This window comes from Aotus nancymaae, unplaced genomic scaffold (assembly GCF_030222135.1).
Source record: "Aotus nancymaae isolate 86718 unplaced genomic scaffold, 86718_ANA_hifiasm-v0.15.2.pri h1tg000053l, whole genome shotgun sequence".
Classification (NCBI taxonomy): domain Eukaryota; kingdom Metazoa; phylum Chordata; class Mammalia; order Primates; family Aotidae; genus Aotus; species Aotus nancymaae.
The window spans coordinates 28,905,930-28,923,798 of NW_026988467.1; the positions used below are offsets into that span (position 1 = coordinate 28,905,930).

Here is a 17,869-nt window from a genome sequence, read left to right on the forward strand (position 1 = left end):
AAGAAAGCCTGTGTGTTCAAAGGCACTTAGCCCAGGGTAGGTGGTCAGGCAGGGTGAAGGGGCGGGTGTGGTACCTGACTGATCTCCAGAAGGGGCTGCAGTCTCCATTTTCTCATATCCCTGCTTGCTTTTTAGCCGATGGCACCTGGCTACTGAACCTCCTCCTCTCTCAAACAGCTGTTCTCAGGACACATGACCCTAGCTGCCCGAGCCAACATCGATTTCTCTGTTTTCCCTCACGTGACCACCTCTGACCCTGGGGACCACTGCCTTTCTCTTGAAGCCCTCTCCTGGCTTCTCACTCCTTTGTTATTTTCCTCCACTTCTCTGTTTGGTCCACCTGAGTCTCCGTGGGCTTCTCATTTTCCTTTCCTTTCCGTATCTCTCTAGCTTTTTTTCCCCCAAAATAATTGCCACTAAACCACAAGTTTCAACCTCATCCTCCCACTGATAATTCCTGTGTCTCTCTTTGCATCCCAGGCTACTCTCTGGGCCCTAGATCCAGAGATCCAGGTACCCCTGATACTTCTACCTGCAAATACACCATGCACTAATTTTCCTTTCCACTTGGTTATCCAACAGGGTTATCCAACCTGGGGGCTATCCTGTCTCCTCCCTTATCCAATCACTCTAGATCACACTTCCTCAGTGTCTCATTTTTTAGAGATAGAGTCTTGTTCTGTCACCCAGGCTGGAATGCAGTGGCGCAGCCTTGGCTCACTGCAACCTTGAACTTCTGGGTCCAAGTGATCCTCCTGCCTCAACCTTCTGAATAGCTGAGGCTACAGGCACACCATCACGCCTGGCTAACTTGTATCTTTTATAAGCACAGTGTCCTCTTCATGCCACCTGACTCTTCCTAGATTCTGGCCTTACCCCTGACACAGGATTCCTACCGAGCCTCCTAACTGGTCTTCCTGTCTTCTGTCTCTCCCTCTCTATTTCATTCTTCACAATGCTGCCCCATGGGCTGCTTTACAAACTGCAAACTCTGATCACCCCAGGCCTCAAAACCTTTCGATAGCTCTCTATGGGAGGGCTTTTTAAGTTGGAGTCCAAGATGGGCTTCAAAGGGTCAAAGAATTCCCATACTGCACAAAAAGTTTTGTGGAGAGAGGGCTTGTCATTTTCAATAGATTTTTAAAGGCCTTTGTGACTAAAGAGAGGTCTAGAGCTACTACTATGAGCCTTTTAGGCCAAAATTCTAACTGCCTGGTCTGGCACACAAAGCCCTTCACAATCTGGCTCCCACGAGCCGGTCTCACTGCCTTCACTTCCTCATACGTACCCTTTAACCTGGTGTTACCAAAAGGCGGGGTGCTCCCCGCTCTCTGCTTGAATGCCCTTCCTCACTTTTCATAGTGAAACTAGTTGACTTCTGATTTATCCTTAAAACCCCAACTCCAGCCAGGTGCAGTGGCTCACGCCTGTAATCCCAGCACTTTGGAAGGCCAAGGTGGGTAGATCACCTAAGGTTGGGAGTTTGAGACCAGCCTGACCAACATGGTAAAACCCTGTCTCTACTAAAAATACAAAAATTAGCCAGACGTGGTGGTAGGTGACTGTAAGCCCAGCTACTTGGGAGGCTGAGGCAGGAGAATCGCTAGAACCTGGGAGGCAGAGGTTGCAGTGAGCTGAGATCCCACCATTGCACTCCAGCTTGGGGGACAAAAAAAAAAACTCAACTCCAGCATCACTTGCTAGGTTCCCAGGCCAGGAAGGGTGCCATTCCTCTGGGCTCCCACTGCCCCGTTGCTCTGTGGAAGCAGTCATGTGGATGCTGCTCTCTAGTATCTCTGCTTTATTCACTGTTTCTGCTTTCTCCCTCTTAATGGCCAGTTCCTGGAGGGCTGGACTAGGTGGAGGGTTTGGCTCATTTCTGATCTCCAGTTCCCATGATGGGGTTTGCTGCATGACAGGGGCTTAGCCAACAGGAGCTGAAGAGAAGGCAGGTGGGGCAGCAGGGCTGGGAGGGAGGCTGAGCTAAGGATGAGGGTTGAGAGGGGCCAAGTCCCTGCAGGTGGGCAAGGACAGCTCAAGTTCAGGAAAGAAATGAGAACGTCAACCCACCTACACAATATAAGTTACACACCACTCTCACTCTGGTCCCTCTACATAGGGGGTGCCCAGCCTCTGCTGAGACAAACAGGGCCCATGACCCAGACCCCCTTAGTCTACTTGCCCTAGAAGCCCACCCCTCACTGCTACCCTCTCACCATCTGGTTCATTGCAGTAGGTGGCTGGGTCCGACTGCAGGCTATAAAGGCGAGCCTGTAAGAAATGGAGAAGAGGAAACAAATTCTGAGGTGCTGGACATAGAAAGCACCCTTTCTCTGCCAGGATACTCAGTCAACCACAACCCAGCTTCTCCCTTGTAGGCTGGGATACCCACAGGGCACTTGTTAATTAGCACTGTGGCACACAGTGGAGTGCTAGGCTAGGCATCCAAAACTGGGGTTACTGGGGTTCCCAGAAAAATGGCCTTTTGCCCAGTATTCCACCCCAGGAACTAAGATGTATTTTCTTAGTAACTGTATACTGCAAAAACAGGCTACAAAATTATTGGTATAAAATGCTTTTTACTTTGGGAGGCCGAGACGGGTAGATCACAAGGTTGGGAGATCGACCATCCTGGCCAACATGGTGATACCCTGTCTCTACTAAAAATACAAAAAAATTAGCTGGGTGTGGTGGTGCACACCTGTAGTCCCAGCTACTCAGGAGGCTGAGGCAGGAGAATTGCTTGAACCCAGGAGGCAGAAATTGCAGTGAGCCGAGATTGCGCCACTGCACCACAGCCTGGTTGACAGTGCAAGACTCCATCTCAAAAAAAAAAAAATGCTTTTAATTAAGTGAAATTCGAAAAATGTTAGTGTCAATATATTAATAAAGTCAAAATTTAGGGAAAAATTTTAAAGTAACGCAATTCCCCTCACATTAAAACCCTTCAAGAATTTTTAAACTGTATAGCCAGTCTACCAAGTTACATTCCCACTAGGACCACAAGTTAGCAAACTTAGCTGGTAAAGACGAAGTCCACCTTCCTTCCTCAGTATTGCAGGAAGCATGGGCTGTCTGTAAGTGGTTATGGTGATAATTGACTGTCGTTATAACTCAAAATCTTATCTATTAAACATTTTCACAATTCCACTCACATGTTCACTAAGTGGTGGCACTAATCCTAGTGCTAAGAAACATACTTGAAAAATCAGTACTTTTGGAACAGAAGTTCAATGTGGGCTGGGCACCATGGCTCATGCCTGTAATCCCAGTACTTTGGGAGGCTGAGCTGGGTGGATCGCTTCAGGTCAGGAGTTCAAAACCAGCCTGGCCAATATGGTGAAACCCAGTCTCTACTAAAAATACAAAAATTAGCCAGGCATGGTGGTGTGCACCTGTAATTCCAGCTACTTGGGAGGCTGAGGCAGGAGAATCACCTGAACCCAGGAGGTGGAGGTTGCAAGTGAGCCAAGATCGCTCCACTGCACTCCAGCCTGGATGACACAGTGAGACTGTCTCAACAACAATAAAAACAAAACAAAAAAAGAAGTTCAATGTGATAAAATGCTATGAAGCCAACCTAGGTAACATGGGGAAATCCTGTTTCTACAACAAGTACAAAAATTAGCTGGGCATGGTGATGTATGCCTATAGTCCCAGCTACTCAGGAGGCTGAGGTGGAGATGGAGGAGCTAGAGCCCAGGAGATGGAGGCTGCTGTGAGCTGTGATCGCACCACTGCACTCCAGCCTGGAGGACAGAGTGAGACCCTATCTGAAAAACGAAAATGGAAAACAAAACAAAAAAAAACAATGCAGCTACAAAGAGGGCCCAACTGACATGACATTATATTGTGAATTTAAAAGAAAACACTCCATGAAATAGAAAATACAATGTGGCCAGGTGCGGTACCGCAAGCCTATAATCCCAGCACTTTAGGAGGCTGAGGTAGGAGGATCACTTGAGCCCAAGGGTTTGAGACCAGCCTGGGCAGCATAGGGAGACCTTGTCTCTACATGGAAAAAAAAGCTGGGCAGGCATGGTGGTGCACACCTGTGGTCCTCACTAATAGGAATACTGGGGAGGTTGAGGCAGGAGGAACATTTGAGCCCAAGAGGTTGAGGCTGCAGTGAGCTGGGATCATGCCACTGCACTCCAGTCTGAGTAGTCAGACCTTGTCTCAAAAAAAAAAAAAAAAAGGAGGAAAAAAAAAAGGCAGCAAAAATATGCTACTGTGGCTGTTGCTTTAAGTGCTCTGAAGACACCCCTCTCCCCTTACCTATACATTTATTACTGGAAATTACTCTAAATAACACAAATGTGGAAAAGATTATGCCTCTAAAAATGCTCTCCACAGTGTTCCTTATTATGCTTGAAAGCTGAAAGGAATCCAAATATGTAACATGAAGGAAATAATGGAATAAATAATGCTATATTCACTTGTAAGAATTTAGAGACATTAAGGCCAGGTGCAGTGGCTCACGCCTGTAATCCCAGCACTTTGGGAGACCAAGGTGGAAGGGTCACTTGAGCCCAGGCATTTGAGACCAGCCTGGGCAACATAGTGAAACCCTGTTTCTACTGAAAAAATTTTTAAGAATTAGTTGGATATGGTGGTTCATACCAGTGGTCCTAGCTACTCAGGAGACTGAGGAGGAAGGACTCTTGAGCCTACAAAGTTGAGGCTACAATGAGCCGTGATTGTGCCATTGAGCCCCAGAGAGAGCTTGGGTGATAGACTGAGACTCTGTTTCATTTAAAAAAAAAAAAAAAAAGACGATGATTAAGAAAGATGGCTGGGTGTGGTGGCTCACGCCTGTAATCCCAGCACTTTGGGAGGCTGAGGCAGGCGGATCACAAGGTCAAGAGATTGAAACCATCCTGGCCAACATGGTGAAACCCCTTCTCTACTAAAAAAAATACAAAAATTAGCTGGGTGTGGTGGTGCACGCCTGTAGTCCCAGCTACTCAGGAGGCTGAGGCAGTAGAATTGCTTGAACCCGGGAGGCGGAGGTTTCAGTGAGCCGAGATCGCGCCACTGCACTCTAGCCTGGCGCCTGGTGACAGAGCAAGACTCTGTCTCAAAAAAAAAAAAAAGAAAGATGCTAAGCTTATTGGCTTTTTAAAAGTAGGTTACAAAACTGCATGTATAAAATGTATTTTGTTAAAAAGAAAAACAACAAAGTATCCTTACCTGTGTTTACAAACAAAAAAAATGTAAGGTTATATACCAATTAAGAAATCAGGAGTTCTCTTTGGGTGATGCAATTATGAGTTTAAAAATAATTATGTTGTCCTTGCTTATCGGTATTTTCTGATTTACTATGAATAATATACCCGTATTTATTTTTTGGCCTGAACATGGGCTGCTTTTGTGAGTAATTGGAAGTTCAAGCCCAGTTTACAGATGTTAGGCATCTGTAGGGGAGGCTGTCAGTGAATACCTTGGTGCCATCATAGGGCTCAGCTGTGCCAGACGGTGTGCCCATCAGGGTGATGACATCACAGTCGATGGTTTTGTCTGGCGAGGGGGCAAAGGTGTCTGAGATCACTCCTAGGAAGTCAGACAACCCCTTCTTCATCTTCTCCGTTGCTCCCGAGGAGCCTTCCGTCTGTATAGAGAATGGGCAGAGGAAGCAAGTGCCCCGGGAACAGGCTGCAATCTGGGGTATGGGGGTAAAACATTGGGGCAGAGGTGTACCGTGTGTTGGGGGACCAGGAAAGTGCTCATGACCCTTCACCCATCTCTGGGGCTGGAGAAGGAGAGGGAGGAAGCAAGGGTCCCCCATCCCCCAAGTGAGGCTGCAGAACAGAGCCATGGTAGGCCTGTGTAGATCAGAGCAGAGATCTTTGATTGGCTGTTTCATCAAAATTTCAAGGCCAGTCAGGCTGGTCAAAACTTGGCCAGAGAAGGTCCATGCCATAGACGTTATCAGTGGGGAAGAGGGCCTATGTGTAGGCTGATGGAAAGGGTACTAGCTTTGGAGTTAGACATGAATTTGAATCCTAGCTCTACCACTTGTTAATCATGAGACCAAAACCCTCTCTGAACCTCAGTTTCCTTATCTGTAAAATTTGGGTAAGTATACATCCGTCATCAGTGGCCGGGCACAGTGGCTCACGCCTGTAATCCCAGCACTTTGGGAGGCCGAGGTGGGCAGATCATGAGGTCAGGACTTCAAGACCAGCCTGGCCAATATAGTGAAATCCTGTCTCTACTGAAAATACAAAAAATTAGCTGGGCATGGTGGCAGGTGCCTGTAGTCCCAGCTACTCAGGAGGTGGAGGCAGGAGAATTGCTTGAACCCAGGAAGCAGAGGTTGCAGTGAGCCAAGATCACGCCATTGCACTCAAGCCTGGGCAACAGAGCGATACTCTGTCTCAAAAAAAAAAAAAAAGTATACATCCTTCATAGGGTTACCATGAAGATTAAAAGATAGGGCATGAACAATGCCTGGCACACAGCATACACTTAATAAACAGCAGCACTGTAATATTACAATTTCATCATCATTGCTCAGGAAATAGAATACTTTGCACAACAGCTTGGAAACATGGGCAGGATTACAACAGATAGCCTTGCCTTGCCTGGGACCAAGTGAGGGTCACTATACAGACCAATGCAGAATGCCCTCCAGCAGGTGGGGACAGGGTGTTGAGAACAGGGTCAGGCTCTAAAAACCTCATGGAAAATTATAATATTTATCTTGATTAAGCTGCCCAAGCATTTTAAATCTATGATGCCTGGCACATACTGTTACAGGTAACAATATTTGTTGAATGAAAAGAAAAGAATAAATGAATGAAATAAACAAGTTAATATCTCTGCTATTGGTTAGACTTATGGCAGTTCAGCAGGGTTACAATTTGTTATTCATGCTCATCAGAAGCTGTGGTTAGCACGTGGACAGTATTTTACAAGAGGATCCAGCAAAATAAGCTTTACTAAAAAAATTCCATGGCCGGACGTGGTGGCTCACGCCTGTAATCCAAGCACTTTGGAAGCCAAGGCAGGTGGATCACCTGAGGTCGGGAGTTCAAGACCAGCCTGACCAACATGGTGAAACCCTGTCTTTAAAAAGAAAAAAAAATTTCCAAAACTCATTTTTCATAACATAAGTAATTAATTACAAGATAATTGATTCAGCTGGTGATCAAATTAAGAAGCTGCAATTTGGTCCAATGCTAAAGGAGAAACTGTAATATAAAAAACAGTATGCTTTACCTCACTGGAAACTTCAGAACTTTGTGGGGATAGCTTTGACCACAATTTTTACTTCTCACACTGACTTTATAATCTAACTTCCATCTTATAAGACGTTTCCACTGTACAGTTCTGATTAATAACAGTGTTGTGGGGGAGGGGGACAAGGACTGAAAAACTATCTATGGGGTACTTATTTGGTGATGAGTTCACTAGACACTCAAACCTCAGCATATACATAATATACCCATCTAACAAACCTGCACGTATTCCCTGAATCTAAAATTAGAAAACAACAAACTAGCCAGCCAGGCATGCTAAATCATGCCTGTAATCCCAGCACTCAGGGAGGCCGATGCAGGTGGATCGGTTGAGCTCAGGAGTTTGAGACCACTCTGGGAACAGGGTAAAACCGCATCTCTACAAACAATATAAAAATTAGCCAGATGTGGTGGCATGCGCCTGTACTCTCAGATATTCAGGAGGCTGAGGTGGGAGGATCACTTGAGCCCAGAAGGCAAAGGCTGCAGTGAGCTGAGATCGTGCCATTGCACTCCAGCCTGGGTGACAGAGCGAGACCCCATCTCAAAACAACAACATCAAGAACAAACAAACAGTAAGAAAAGTTGGTACAACATTTCCGGAGGGCAGTTTTGAGTAGATAATAAAAGGCTTAAACTAATCACTCTGTGATACCTTCCACTATTTTATTATAAAGAAAATACTATGGCAATTGGCAAAGGTTTAGCAATGAGAATGTTTACTGTAGCTCTGTATAGAATACTGGAAAAAACTGAAATAGGAAAGCAGCAACTGGTTAAATCCACATAGTGGAATACCGTGCCACTTATTACACCCTAGAACAAGGTTTGCAATTTAAGTAAAAAAATAGGCTACAAAACATGGTATTCAGTTGATGCCAGTTTTGAAAAAAAGTATACATAAGGGATATAAGGGATATACCACCAAAATATTAACAGTAGTTATCTTTGGGAGATGGAGTTATGGATGTCTCTAGGTCTTTCTTCCTTTTTTTCATTCTTTCTCTTTTCTTTTACTTGTATTTTCTAAATTGTCAACAATGAATGACTTTGCTAATGGAAAACATTTGCTAAAACAATACGTAAGTGGGAAAACTATTACTTAAAATAATTTGTTTGGCTGCCAGACACAATTCTTTCAAAATCAGAGGAAAAATAATCTGCATATTTTTTCCCCATAGGGAAAAATAATCACCTAATGGTAGAAAAGTTGGGAGCCCAGGGCAGGACAGGTTGCAAGGGGCAGTTACTTGTGAGGGTTTGGGTGGTACTCACAGCCAGCTTCTCCTTGACCACATTGGCTGTGGCTGCAATGGTACAGGCCGTGTCATGCTGCACCACCTGGGTAAACTCTGTCAGGTCCCGCTTCATGAACTCCAAGGCTTCAGAGGACTGTGGGAAGACAGAGAGGGATGCCAGGGCCAGCTAGCCCCAACACCCCTTGTTCCTGTTCCCTGTGCTTCTTCAGTACCAGACAGACACACGGAAATCTCAAATGGCATGGGAGCTTGGGCTCAGAAACAATGCACTTGTCCCAATTCCATGGTTTGGGATTACCTGACAGCAGAGAGCGCAGGGAAATTTCCTGCGACTCCGAGCATGAGGACTGAGTCTCAGCCTAGGCACTCACAAGCTATGTTGCCATGAGTAAGTCTCATCCAGTTCTCATTTTTCTCCTATAAAATGAGGGAGGTGACCTACCCAGATCAGAGATTCTCAAGAGCAAACTGGGGAAGTGGGGGCATAGTCTGAAAATAATACTGACTTTGATGAACTGCTTTGATATGCTTTAAATCATGATATTCATATCAGGTTTCAAATAACATAAAAAAAGGTATGTGATTTTTTTTTATCATAGGAAAGTATTTCTGTTTTTACTTTTTTGTTTCAGGGAAATTCAATTGAAATATGAGGTAGTATGTGAAGTTATTTGCCTTCAGGTTTAAGAAAATGTAATAATAACAGCACTAGCTTAGAAAGCTTTTATGAGTAATTCTTTTTATTTATTTATTTTTCTTATTTTACTTACATTTTTTAAAATAAATTTAAAAAAATAATATGGTATGCTTCACGAATTTGTGTGTCATCCTTGCGCAGGGGCCATGCTAATCTTCTCCGTATCGTTCCAATTTTAGTATATGCACTGCCGAAGCGAGCACATGAGTAATTCTTAACAATTTAATATCAGTAAAACGACGTGATTTTTACATTCAGTAAAGGGAGGAAGCGGTCAAGACAAAGACTAGATCAGATTCTCTTGGAGGCCTTCTTGGTTCTACCATCCCAAGGTTCTATTCACATACAAAACTCCTTTGGGCAGCATTCATATTTGTTTCTGTTAAACCAATCTGCTTCTCAGCCTGCACCCAGACCTCACTTGAGATAGCAGGCCCTCAGCTCACTTCTAGGTCTTGCCCTGTCTTGCTTCAGACTCACCCACTCTAGGATGCCTTCCTGGAGTGTCTCAGTGGCCACTCTCCCAGCAAGCCCTCTCATTTTACACAGGGATAATCACGTGCATGTTTTTTTTTGAGATGGAGTCTTGCTTTGTTGCCCAGAAAGGAGTGCAATGACATCATCACAGCTCACTGCAACCTCCGCCTCCCAGATTCAAACAATTCTTCTGCCTCGGCCTCCCGAGTAGCTGGGATTACAGGCGCCCACCACCACACCTGGCTATATTTTTAGTAGAGATGGGGTTTCACCATGTTGGCCAGGCTGGTCTTGAACTCCTGACATCATCTGCCCGCCTCGGCCTCCCAAAGTGCTGGGATTACAGACGTGAGCCACCACGCCTGGCCATCACCTGCATTTTTTTAAAGCATGTTTTTGAGCACTACTGTGGTTTGTTCTTCTGGGAAGGGCCTGCCCACTTTCATTAGCTTGGGAAGTTTCTGAATGGGACAATCTCAGGTATCAGCTACAGGCTTCTCTGGAGGTGGTAATCATGCCTCCAATTGACTCAGGACTCCTTAATTGGGGGTGGAGGGGTCATTTATTTTTATTAAAAAATTTAAAAATATTTCACGGCACCATAATATTGTGCCTCAGGTCATTTATCGATTCACTCTTTCCATCCACACTGCTACCACCTTAGTCCAGGCCAACTTGCTCTTTCATCTGGATTCCTCCCAGGTTGTCTCAGCTACCTCTACTTCATTCTCCTTATTTCACCCAGTGCGTGCTTTGTCTGTCAGGGCAGATCACGCTGCTTTACACTCTTGAAGTTTACACACTATCCTAAGAGCAAGTTGAAAATCCACCTTTACTTACAAGGCCTATATAACTTTGCCTCTGGCAGACTGGCATCCCCTGCCACTGTGCCCTTCACTGAGCTCCAGCTGGCCTTCCTCAAGTTTCTAAAATGCCCTAGCATCTGTCCTGCCTCAGGGTATCTTAACACATTATTTCCTCTTCCTGATACAGAGTTCTAACTCTTCAAAATAAATGAGTGGGCAAACACAATGAAGGAACCCTTTTACCTGGAAAACTCTTGTTCATCCTTAAGGTCTATGCTTCATTTCCCTAGAGAAGCTTCCCTGCTGCCTCCTCAGGCTCAGCGGACTCTCCCTGCTTTATCTCTTCTTTAACATTTATCATATTTTAGACTATGATGACCTGTTCAATATCTGCCTTCCTGGATAAACTGTGAGTTCTATGAACACATATCCTATGTGTTTTGTTCCCTCATGGTTCCCCAGTGTCTGACACAGAGCATATAGTAGGTGCTCGAAAAATATTTGTTAAATTTACATGGACCACTAAAATTTCAATTATGTAACCATTTGTGTGACTATTTAGTAAATGGTTGTCTTCCCACTAGACTGTGAGCTCTGAGCAGACAATATGAACAGACATTGCCCTCAAGCAGGTCACAGTCTACTGGGGAAAATGCTCCCATAATAGTGCTGATGTGCAAGGGCAGAGCAGTAGCCACTGTACTATGGGAGGTTGGGAAGATGTGGTGACTGGAGGCCTCGAATGGACCCTTAAAGAATGAAAAGGAGTTAGTTAAAAAGTATTGACAGGGCCCAGGTGCGGTGGCTGACGCCCGTACTCCCAGCACTTTGGAAAGCCTAGGCAGGAGGACTGCTTGAGCCCAGGAGTCTGAGACCAGTTTGGACACCATGGCAAAACCACAAAAAAAAAATTAGCCAGGTGTGGTCGCGCATGCCTGTAGTCCCAGCTACCCAGGAAGCTGAGGTGGGAGAATCACCTGAGAATGGGGTGGTCGAGGCTGCAGTGGGCTGTAATCATGCCACTGCACTCCAGCCTGGATAAAAGAGTGAGACCCTGTCTCAAACAAAACAAAACAAAACAAAACAGAACAGGAGTTTGCTAAGGAATATTGACATGGGGTTTACTGACGCCTACAAACATTACAGTCCTGATGGACATAAAATGTGAAGCAGGAGTGGTGAAGAATAAAGCTGGAGAGGTTGCCAAGGGCAACCAGGGAGGGCCTGGTCAGCCCTATGGATGATGGGGAGCCACCAGAGGTTTGAAGTGGGTGGGACATGAGATTTATCTTTTCAATAAATCACTCCAGTGACTGGAATGGAGGAAAGGTTCAGAGGTGAGAAGATCAGAAGAGGAAGGAAGACCAGTCAGGAGGCTACTGCAAAAATCTAGGAAAAAAAAATAGAAGAATATGAATAAAGATAGTGCTAGTAAAGATGGAGAGGATGAGACTGGTTCAAGAGATAGTAAGCAGAAGTTAGATTCGGTAACTGAACAGGTATGTTGACTGAGGGCTAGAAAAGAATCATGTTACAAAAGCCAAGAGAGCAGTTTCAAGAAAGGGAGTGATCACTAGTGTCAAATGTAGCAGAAAGCTCCAGGAAGATAAGGGCTGAAAACCACCCACTGAATTTGGCAACCAGTAGGTGAAGCTGAGTGTGAGTATAGATAAGTTTATAGGTGGTGGCTTCGAGGGTGGGGAGGGAGTTAAAGATCCTGTTTCTTGACCTCAAATTTCAAAAAGTAAACAAGGTTGTCTCCTGGAAGTGAAAGGAATAAAGTCGCTAAGTAGGGGACCCGAGGGAAGAGAGGTTTTGGGAAAGTTTCTGAAGTTAAGGGGAGGAGAAGCAAATTGGAGACTGAAGAGTATGTGAGCACAGATGAGGCTGGGGAACCTGTGATGGAATCAAAGAGCAATGTGCCTTTCTCTTTTTAATTTTTTCTTTCTGGTAAGTATATAGAGCAACGATGTACCTTTCTCTAACAATGTGTATGCACAAGTATTTGTGTCAGTCATATTGCCCTCGACAATACACAGGAAGAAGTAAGGAGCAGAGGAAAGCAGATGATAGCACCATCTCATAGCTGTGGTCTCCAGGGCAATGTATTCTAAGGAGTGCTGAGAAGTGAGTGGTCCAGATGGAGCTAGAATGGCACATAAAAATAAGAAAGCACCAAAAGATCAAGAAAAAAAATGGAAAGAAAAAACAAGATTGCTGGTGGTATCTAAGAGGTTTTCCCATCAGCCTGAGCACTTAATAAGTAACAGCTAATGCTTATATAGCACTTACTGTATGCTAGGTACTGTTCTTAGTGTTTTACATATATTATCATTTAACCCTCACTACAATCTCATTAGGTATTGTTAGCATCCCCACTTTACAGATGAGAAACTGAGGCCTAGAGGGTTAAAAACTTGCCCAAGAGGCCAGGTGTGGTGGCTCACATCTATAATCCTAGCACTTTGGGAGGCTGAGGTGGGTGGATCACCTGAGGTCAGGAGTTCCAGACCAGCCTGACCAACATGGTGAACCCTGTCTACACTAAAAAAATATATAAAAATTAGCCGGGCGTGGTGGCACATGCCTGTAATCCCAGCTACTTGAGAGGCTGAGGCAGGAGAATTGCTTGAACCTGGAAGCCCAGGAGGCGGAGGTTGCAGTGAGCCCGAGATCACACCACTGCACTCCAGCCTGGGCAACAGAGCCAGACTCCATCTCAAAAAACAAAACAAAACAGAAAACTTGCCCAAGGACATATAAGAGTAAGAAAGTAAAAAAGGGGAAATTAAGTCTTCTCTTTCCAAAAAGGCATAAACAACTCCCATCTCCAACCCCACCCCAGCTTTTAACTGGGAATTCCCCAAGAATTAAGACGGAATGCTGGCCAACTATCTATTTTTCGTAAGTTATGTTAAGACCAACCTTGAGAGAAACACAGGAGGCCCTTATGCAACACTTGCTGAATCAATGTCAGACTTTCCTGCTAGGAAATTACCCAGTAGGTAACATGCTACTTTCAGGTCTCTATCAAATGTTAGAGTGCAATCCTCTCTCTTAGTCCTTATCAGCAACATAAACAGCTCAGGGCATTCTCAGATTTGCTGGGCTATTGCTGAGAGGCTGTCAAGGAGTCCCCAGGCTAGCTAGGGGAGGAATTAAAACACTCCCAGACGTCTAGGTGTGGTGGTTCACCCCTGTAATCCCAGAACTTTATAGGAGGCTGAGGCTGGCGGCTCACCTGAGGTGAGGAGTTCAAGACCAGTCTGGCCAACATGACAAAACCCCATCTCTACTGAAAATACAGAAATTAGCCAGGAGTGGTGGCACATGCCTGTAATCCCAGCTACTTGGGAGGCTGAAGCACAAGAATTGCTTAAACCCGGGAGGCAGAGGTGCAGTGAGCTAAGACCTTGCCACTGCACTCTAGCCTAGGTGACAGAGTGAGATTCTTGTCTCAAAACAAAATTAAAATACTCCCAAAGTAGGGGACTTATTTATTTAGGTGAGGTAAGAAGCTTCCTGGAGTCAGCCCTGAAGCAGGACTCACCCCAATTGCTTGAGGTAAATAGTAATCGACTTTTCCCACAATTCAGTTGGGTTGATTTTGACAAGCATGAAATGAAACTGGAATACACATTGGCATTACTCAATGGCACAGCCAAATATCACTCATCCCACAGAGACTGCTCAGCAAGCCAGTCAAGGCCCTCTACTCTCTGGTGATTAATCTCTCTCTATTGCCCTTTGCAAAGCCCTTAATTATGACTCATCAGGCACCGGTGTGTATGGCTCATGCTCATCTCTAGCTTGGGTTCTTTTCATCCTGTCTAGGCAGGGTTGGCTTTGATGAGGTTCCTTCCCCACAGAGGCCTTCCCTGGTGAGTTCTTGACTACCAGAATAGACAAAGTGCCCCTGTACTTTCCTTTCACAGAACTTACCACAACGGTAACTAAACAACTATTTGTTTGGCTACTTGGTTAATGGCTGTCTCCCCACTAGACTGTGAGCTTTGTAAGGCCCAGGATTACATCTGTTTGGCTGAAGTCTGTATCCTCAAGACATATCAGAGTGCTGGTTGTCGCATATACTCTAATAGTTGAATGACCATACGAGTAAATTTTTTTTATTACTAGAATATTTTCCTTCAAGATCTATATTAGAAGTTCTCTCTTCCACAAAGCAGCTGTGAATTTCCTGAGTTGGAATAAATTGCTCCTTCCTATAGATTCCTACAAAACGTTCGTTAACTCCAGTCTTTAAAACCATCTTTATTTCATTGTGGCTAGTAACACACTGGTTTGCGTCCGAGTCTGTCTTCCCGTGGACTGGTAAAGGTTAAAAGAAAGGCCCAGGCAGGTCAGCCTCATCCTTGAGACTCAGCGCCCGCAAAAGTTGGGCGGGGCTGGTTGGACCAGGTTGCATTGAGGCGGCGCAGGGCCCTGGCGAGGGAAGAAGGACACGGGCCCAGCTTACCTTCTCTTTGACTGCTTGGTAGCTCTGCTGCAGCCAGCTCCGCCACCATCCCACGTCCTCCCTGTGGAAGACAGACACATCTGGCAGCCCCGCGGTGAGATTCCTGCCCGCCCAAGGATCCGGTCTGTTTCCCCTCAGATGTACCCCGCGGGCAGAGGCTTCGCCGACCGCTTCCCCACCCCCTCACAATGCGACTCCACTCCGCCCTTTCAGGTCGGTCTACGCCCGCGCTGATCTCATGTTCCCTAAAGGGACTCTGCCACAGCACCCCAACCCTAGGAGAATTCAGGCCCCAGTGTCTAGGAGCAAAACGACGAGCTCACCCTTCCGCCATCTTGCCTGCATGACATCACCACTATTTACTGACCTTTGACTTCCGACACGGCACCGCCCCCTCAAGCACCGCCCCCGAGGCGCTCGGCCCAATCCTCGCGCCGGCACCGCCCTCAGCACAATCCCCGCCCCGCTCCATCATTAGACCCCGCCTCCCTCGACTCTGTCCAGTCTCTGTCCCGAGTTCGCCCTTAAACTCCGCCCCTGAACCCTCAGTTCAATCGTCATTCAGTCCTGTCCTCAGACTCCACCTCCACCAAGCTTGACTCTTAATCAGTGTCGGCAGACGTCCGGTACGGTGGCTCCTGTGAACGATAATCACCCGGCTAGCTGGACGGCGGAGAACTGGGAGCAGAGGGGAGGAGGGGAGACCGCTCGAACGTCACGATCCCGGAACGCAGGGTTAGGACCGCCCCCCTTTGTGAAACCAGCTGCGTAGCAGCTGCTTTGTGTCTCTTCGGACTAATTCAATAAGCCCATACTCTGGCCCAGAGTTTGGAGGAATGAATTTAGAGGCGACTTCGACGCAGCCTATCGAGGGCTCCCGGCTTAATGGGAGACAGACACACATTCAGTAATCTCAACTTTCGGTGGCCCAGCTCAGAACAACGCTAGCTGGAGGTGGTCTGGAGAAATCCAGAGACAGCCTGGATTGAGTTCCACTGCGTTTGGAAGAGAGATTCCACAGCCCACATACTCCCTCCACCCGTGCGGTAGACCCCATCGCCTCTTGTTTGCTTAAGGACATAGATTTAGTAATCCCCCCTTCATCTCTTTTCCCTCTGATAACTGCATTAACCCGTCATCATCTGTACTATTTCTCCCATCTCAAAGGCAAACAAAAACCGACCCTCTGTACATCCATACTCCCCTTTACAGCAAAAGCGCTGCCTTCTCGCAGTTTCGAACTCCCCTCTCCTCCCATTCTCTCTTGAACTCACTGCAGTTAGGTTTTTACCTCTCAGACAATCCTTTGAAATAACTTTCTTTGTTTAGTTTATTATTTTTTTCTGTCAGAGGCTCGCTCTGTCGTTCGGGCTGAAGTGCAATGGTGTGATCTCGGCTCACTGCAACCTCTGCCTCCCGGGTTCAAGCGATTCTCGTGCCTCAGCCTCCCGAGTAGCTGGGATTACAGGCGCGCACCCCACGCCGGACTAATTTTTGTATTTTTAGTAGAAACGGGGTTTTGCCATGTTGGTGAGGCTGGTCTCGAACTCCTGACTTCAGGTGATCCGCCCGCCTCGCCCTCCCAAAATGCTGGGATTACAGGCGGGAGCCACCGCGCCCACCCAGAAATAAGGTCGCCAAGAGGAATGGCCAATTTTCAATTCTTGTTTTACATCTGCATCTTATTTGACACAGTTGACCATTTCCTCTTCCTTCAAACACTTTCTTTATATATATATTTCATATAAATATTTAAATATATATATTGAGACAGAGTTTCACTCTTGTTGCCCAGGCTGGAGTGCAGTGACTCACTCTCGGCTCACTGCAACCTTTGCCTCCTGGGTTCAAGCAATTCTCCTGCCTCAGCCTCCCGAGTAGCTGCGATTACAGGCTCGCACTACCATACCCAGCTATTTTTTTTTTTTTTTTTTTTTTTGTATTTTTAGTAGAGACAGGGTTTCACCATGTTGGTCAGGTTGGTCAGGCTGGTCTTGAATTCCTGGCCTCAGGTGATTTTGAGGAAAATCACCTCAGAGTAAATGGTCAATTGTATCAAATAAGATGAAGATGTAAAACAAGAATTGAAAATTGGCCACTGCCCCCGGCCCCTTCAAACGCTTTCTTCATTTGGCTCCCAGGACATCATGCCCTCCTGACTTTCTTCCCCGATCATTGGCGTCTCCTCAGTGTTCTTTGCTGTTTTCTCACCACCTTCTTGTTGCCGGAATGGGACATTCCCTGGGAGAGGGTTCAGCCCTTGGTGTTCTCCTTTTTGATGTATTTTATTTTATTATTTTTTTGGGGGATGGAGTCTTACTCTATTGCCCAGGCTGGAGTGCAGTGGTATGATCTGGGCTTACCGCAACCTCTGCCTCCTGGGTTCAAGTGCTTCTCCTGCCTCAGCCTCCTGAGTATCTGGGATTACGGGCACCCACCACCACACCTGGCTAACTTTGTATTTTTAGTAGAGATGGGGTTTCACCATGTTGGCTAGGTTGGTCTTAAACTCCTGGCCTCAGGTGATCCACCTGCCTCAGCCTCCTAAAGTGCTGGATTGCAGGCTCGAGCCACCATGCCCAGATGATTTTATTTTTAAGACAGGCTCTTACTCTGTCATCATATTGTGCTAATCTACCCTGTGTTAGCCTGACAGACTCCATCTTGTTGAGAGCCAGACAGACTCCATCTTAACCTCCAACTCACTGCTCATGCCATTTCTCCCTTGAGTGCATACCTGGGTCATGCTACTGTACTGAGTCATGCTGTGCTTAGAACTATAGAGACATATAACCATTGTAACCATATCCTGTTTGGCAAGCCCACTTGCTATTGTGAATACCCCCTTGACTGATTGTATGGCAAGTACTGAATACCCCCCTTAGTAACCAGCAATCATGGGAACCTCC

The 17,869-nt window shown here is 46.0% G+C and overlaps 1 protein-coding gene and 1 non-coding gene across 7 annotated transcripts in view; both read right to left on the reverse strand.

Annotated features, from left to right (window-relative positions):
* Positions 1-15,325, reverse strand: part of BSDC1 (BSD domain containing 1) — a 29,232-nt gene extending 13,907 nt beyond the window's left edge. For 3 of the 6 annotated variants that reach the window (XM_012440895.2, XM_012440883.2, XM_012440859.2), the window contains exons 1-5: positions 15,284-15,325; positions 14,961-15,021; positions 8,520-8,636; positions 5,444-5,662; positions 2,217-2,271 (exon numbers count right to left, since the gene is read on the reverse strand). In XM_012440895.2, coding sequence (XP_012296318.2) covers positions 2,217-2,271; positions 5,444-5,662; positions 8,520-8,636; positions 14,961-15,021; positions 15,284-15,294 — 463 coding nt within the window. In that variant the 5' untranslated portion in view covers positions 15,295-15,325. The remainder of the gene's footprint in view (positions 1-2,216; positions 2,272-5,443; positions 5,663-8,519; positions 8,637-14,960; positions 15,022-15,283) is intronic. The other 3 variants (XM_012440889.2, XM_012440877.2, XM_012440868.2) reach the window with 3 other exon arrangements.
* On the reverse strand, positions 9,297-9,401 carry LOC135269613 (U6 spliceosomal RNA). The gene has a single exon (XR_010337862.1). It is a non-coding gene; the product is annotated as a U6 spliceosomal RNA (small nuclear RNA).
* Positions 15,326-17,869: the final 2,544 nt, after the last annotated feature.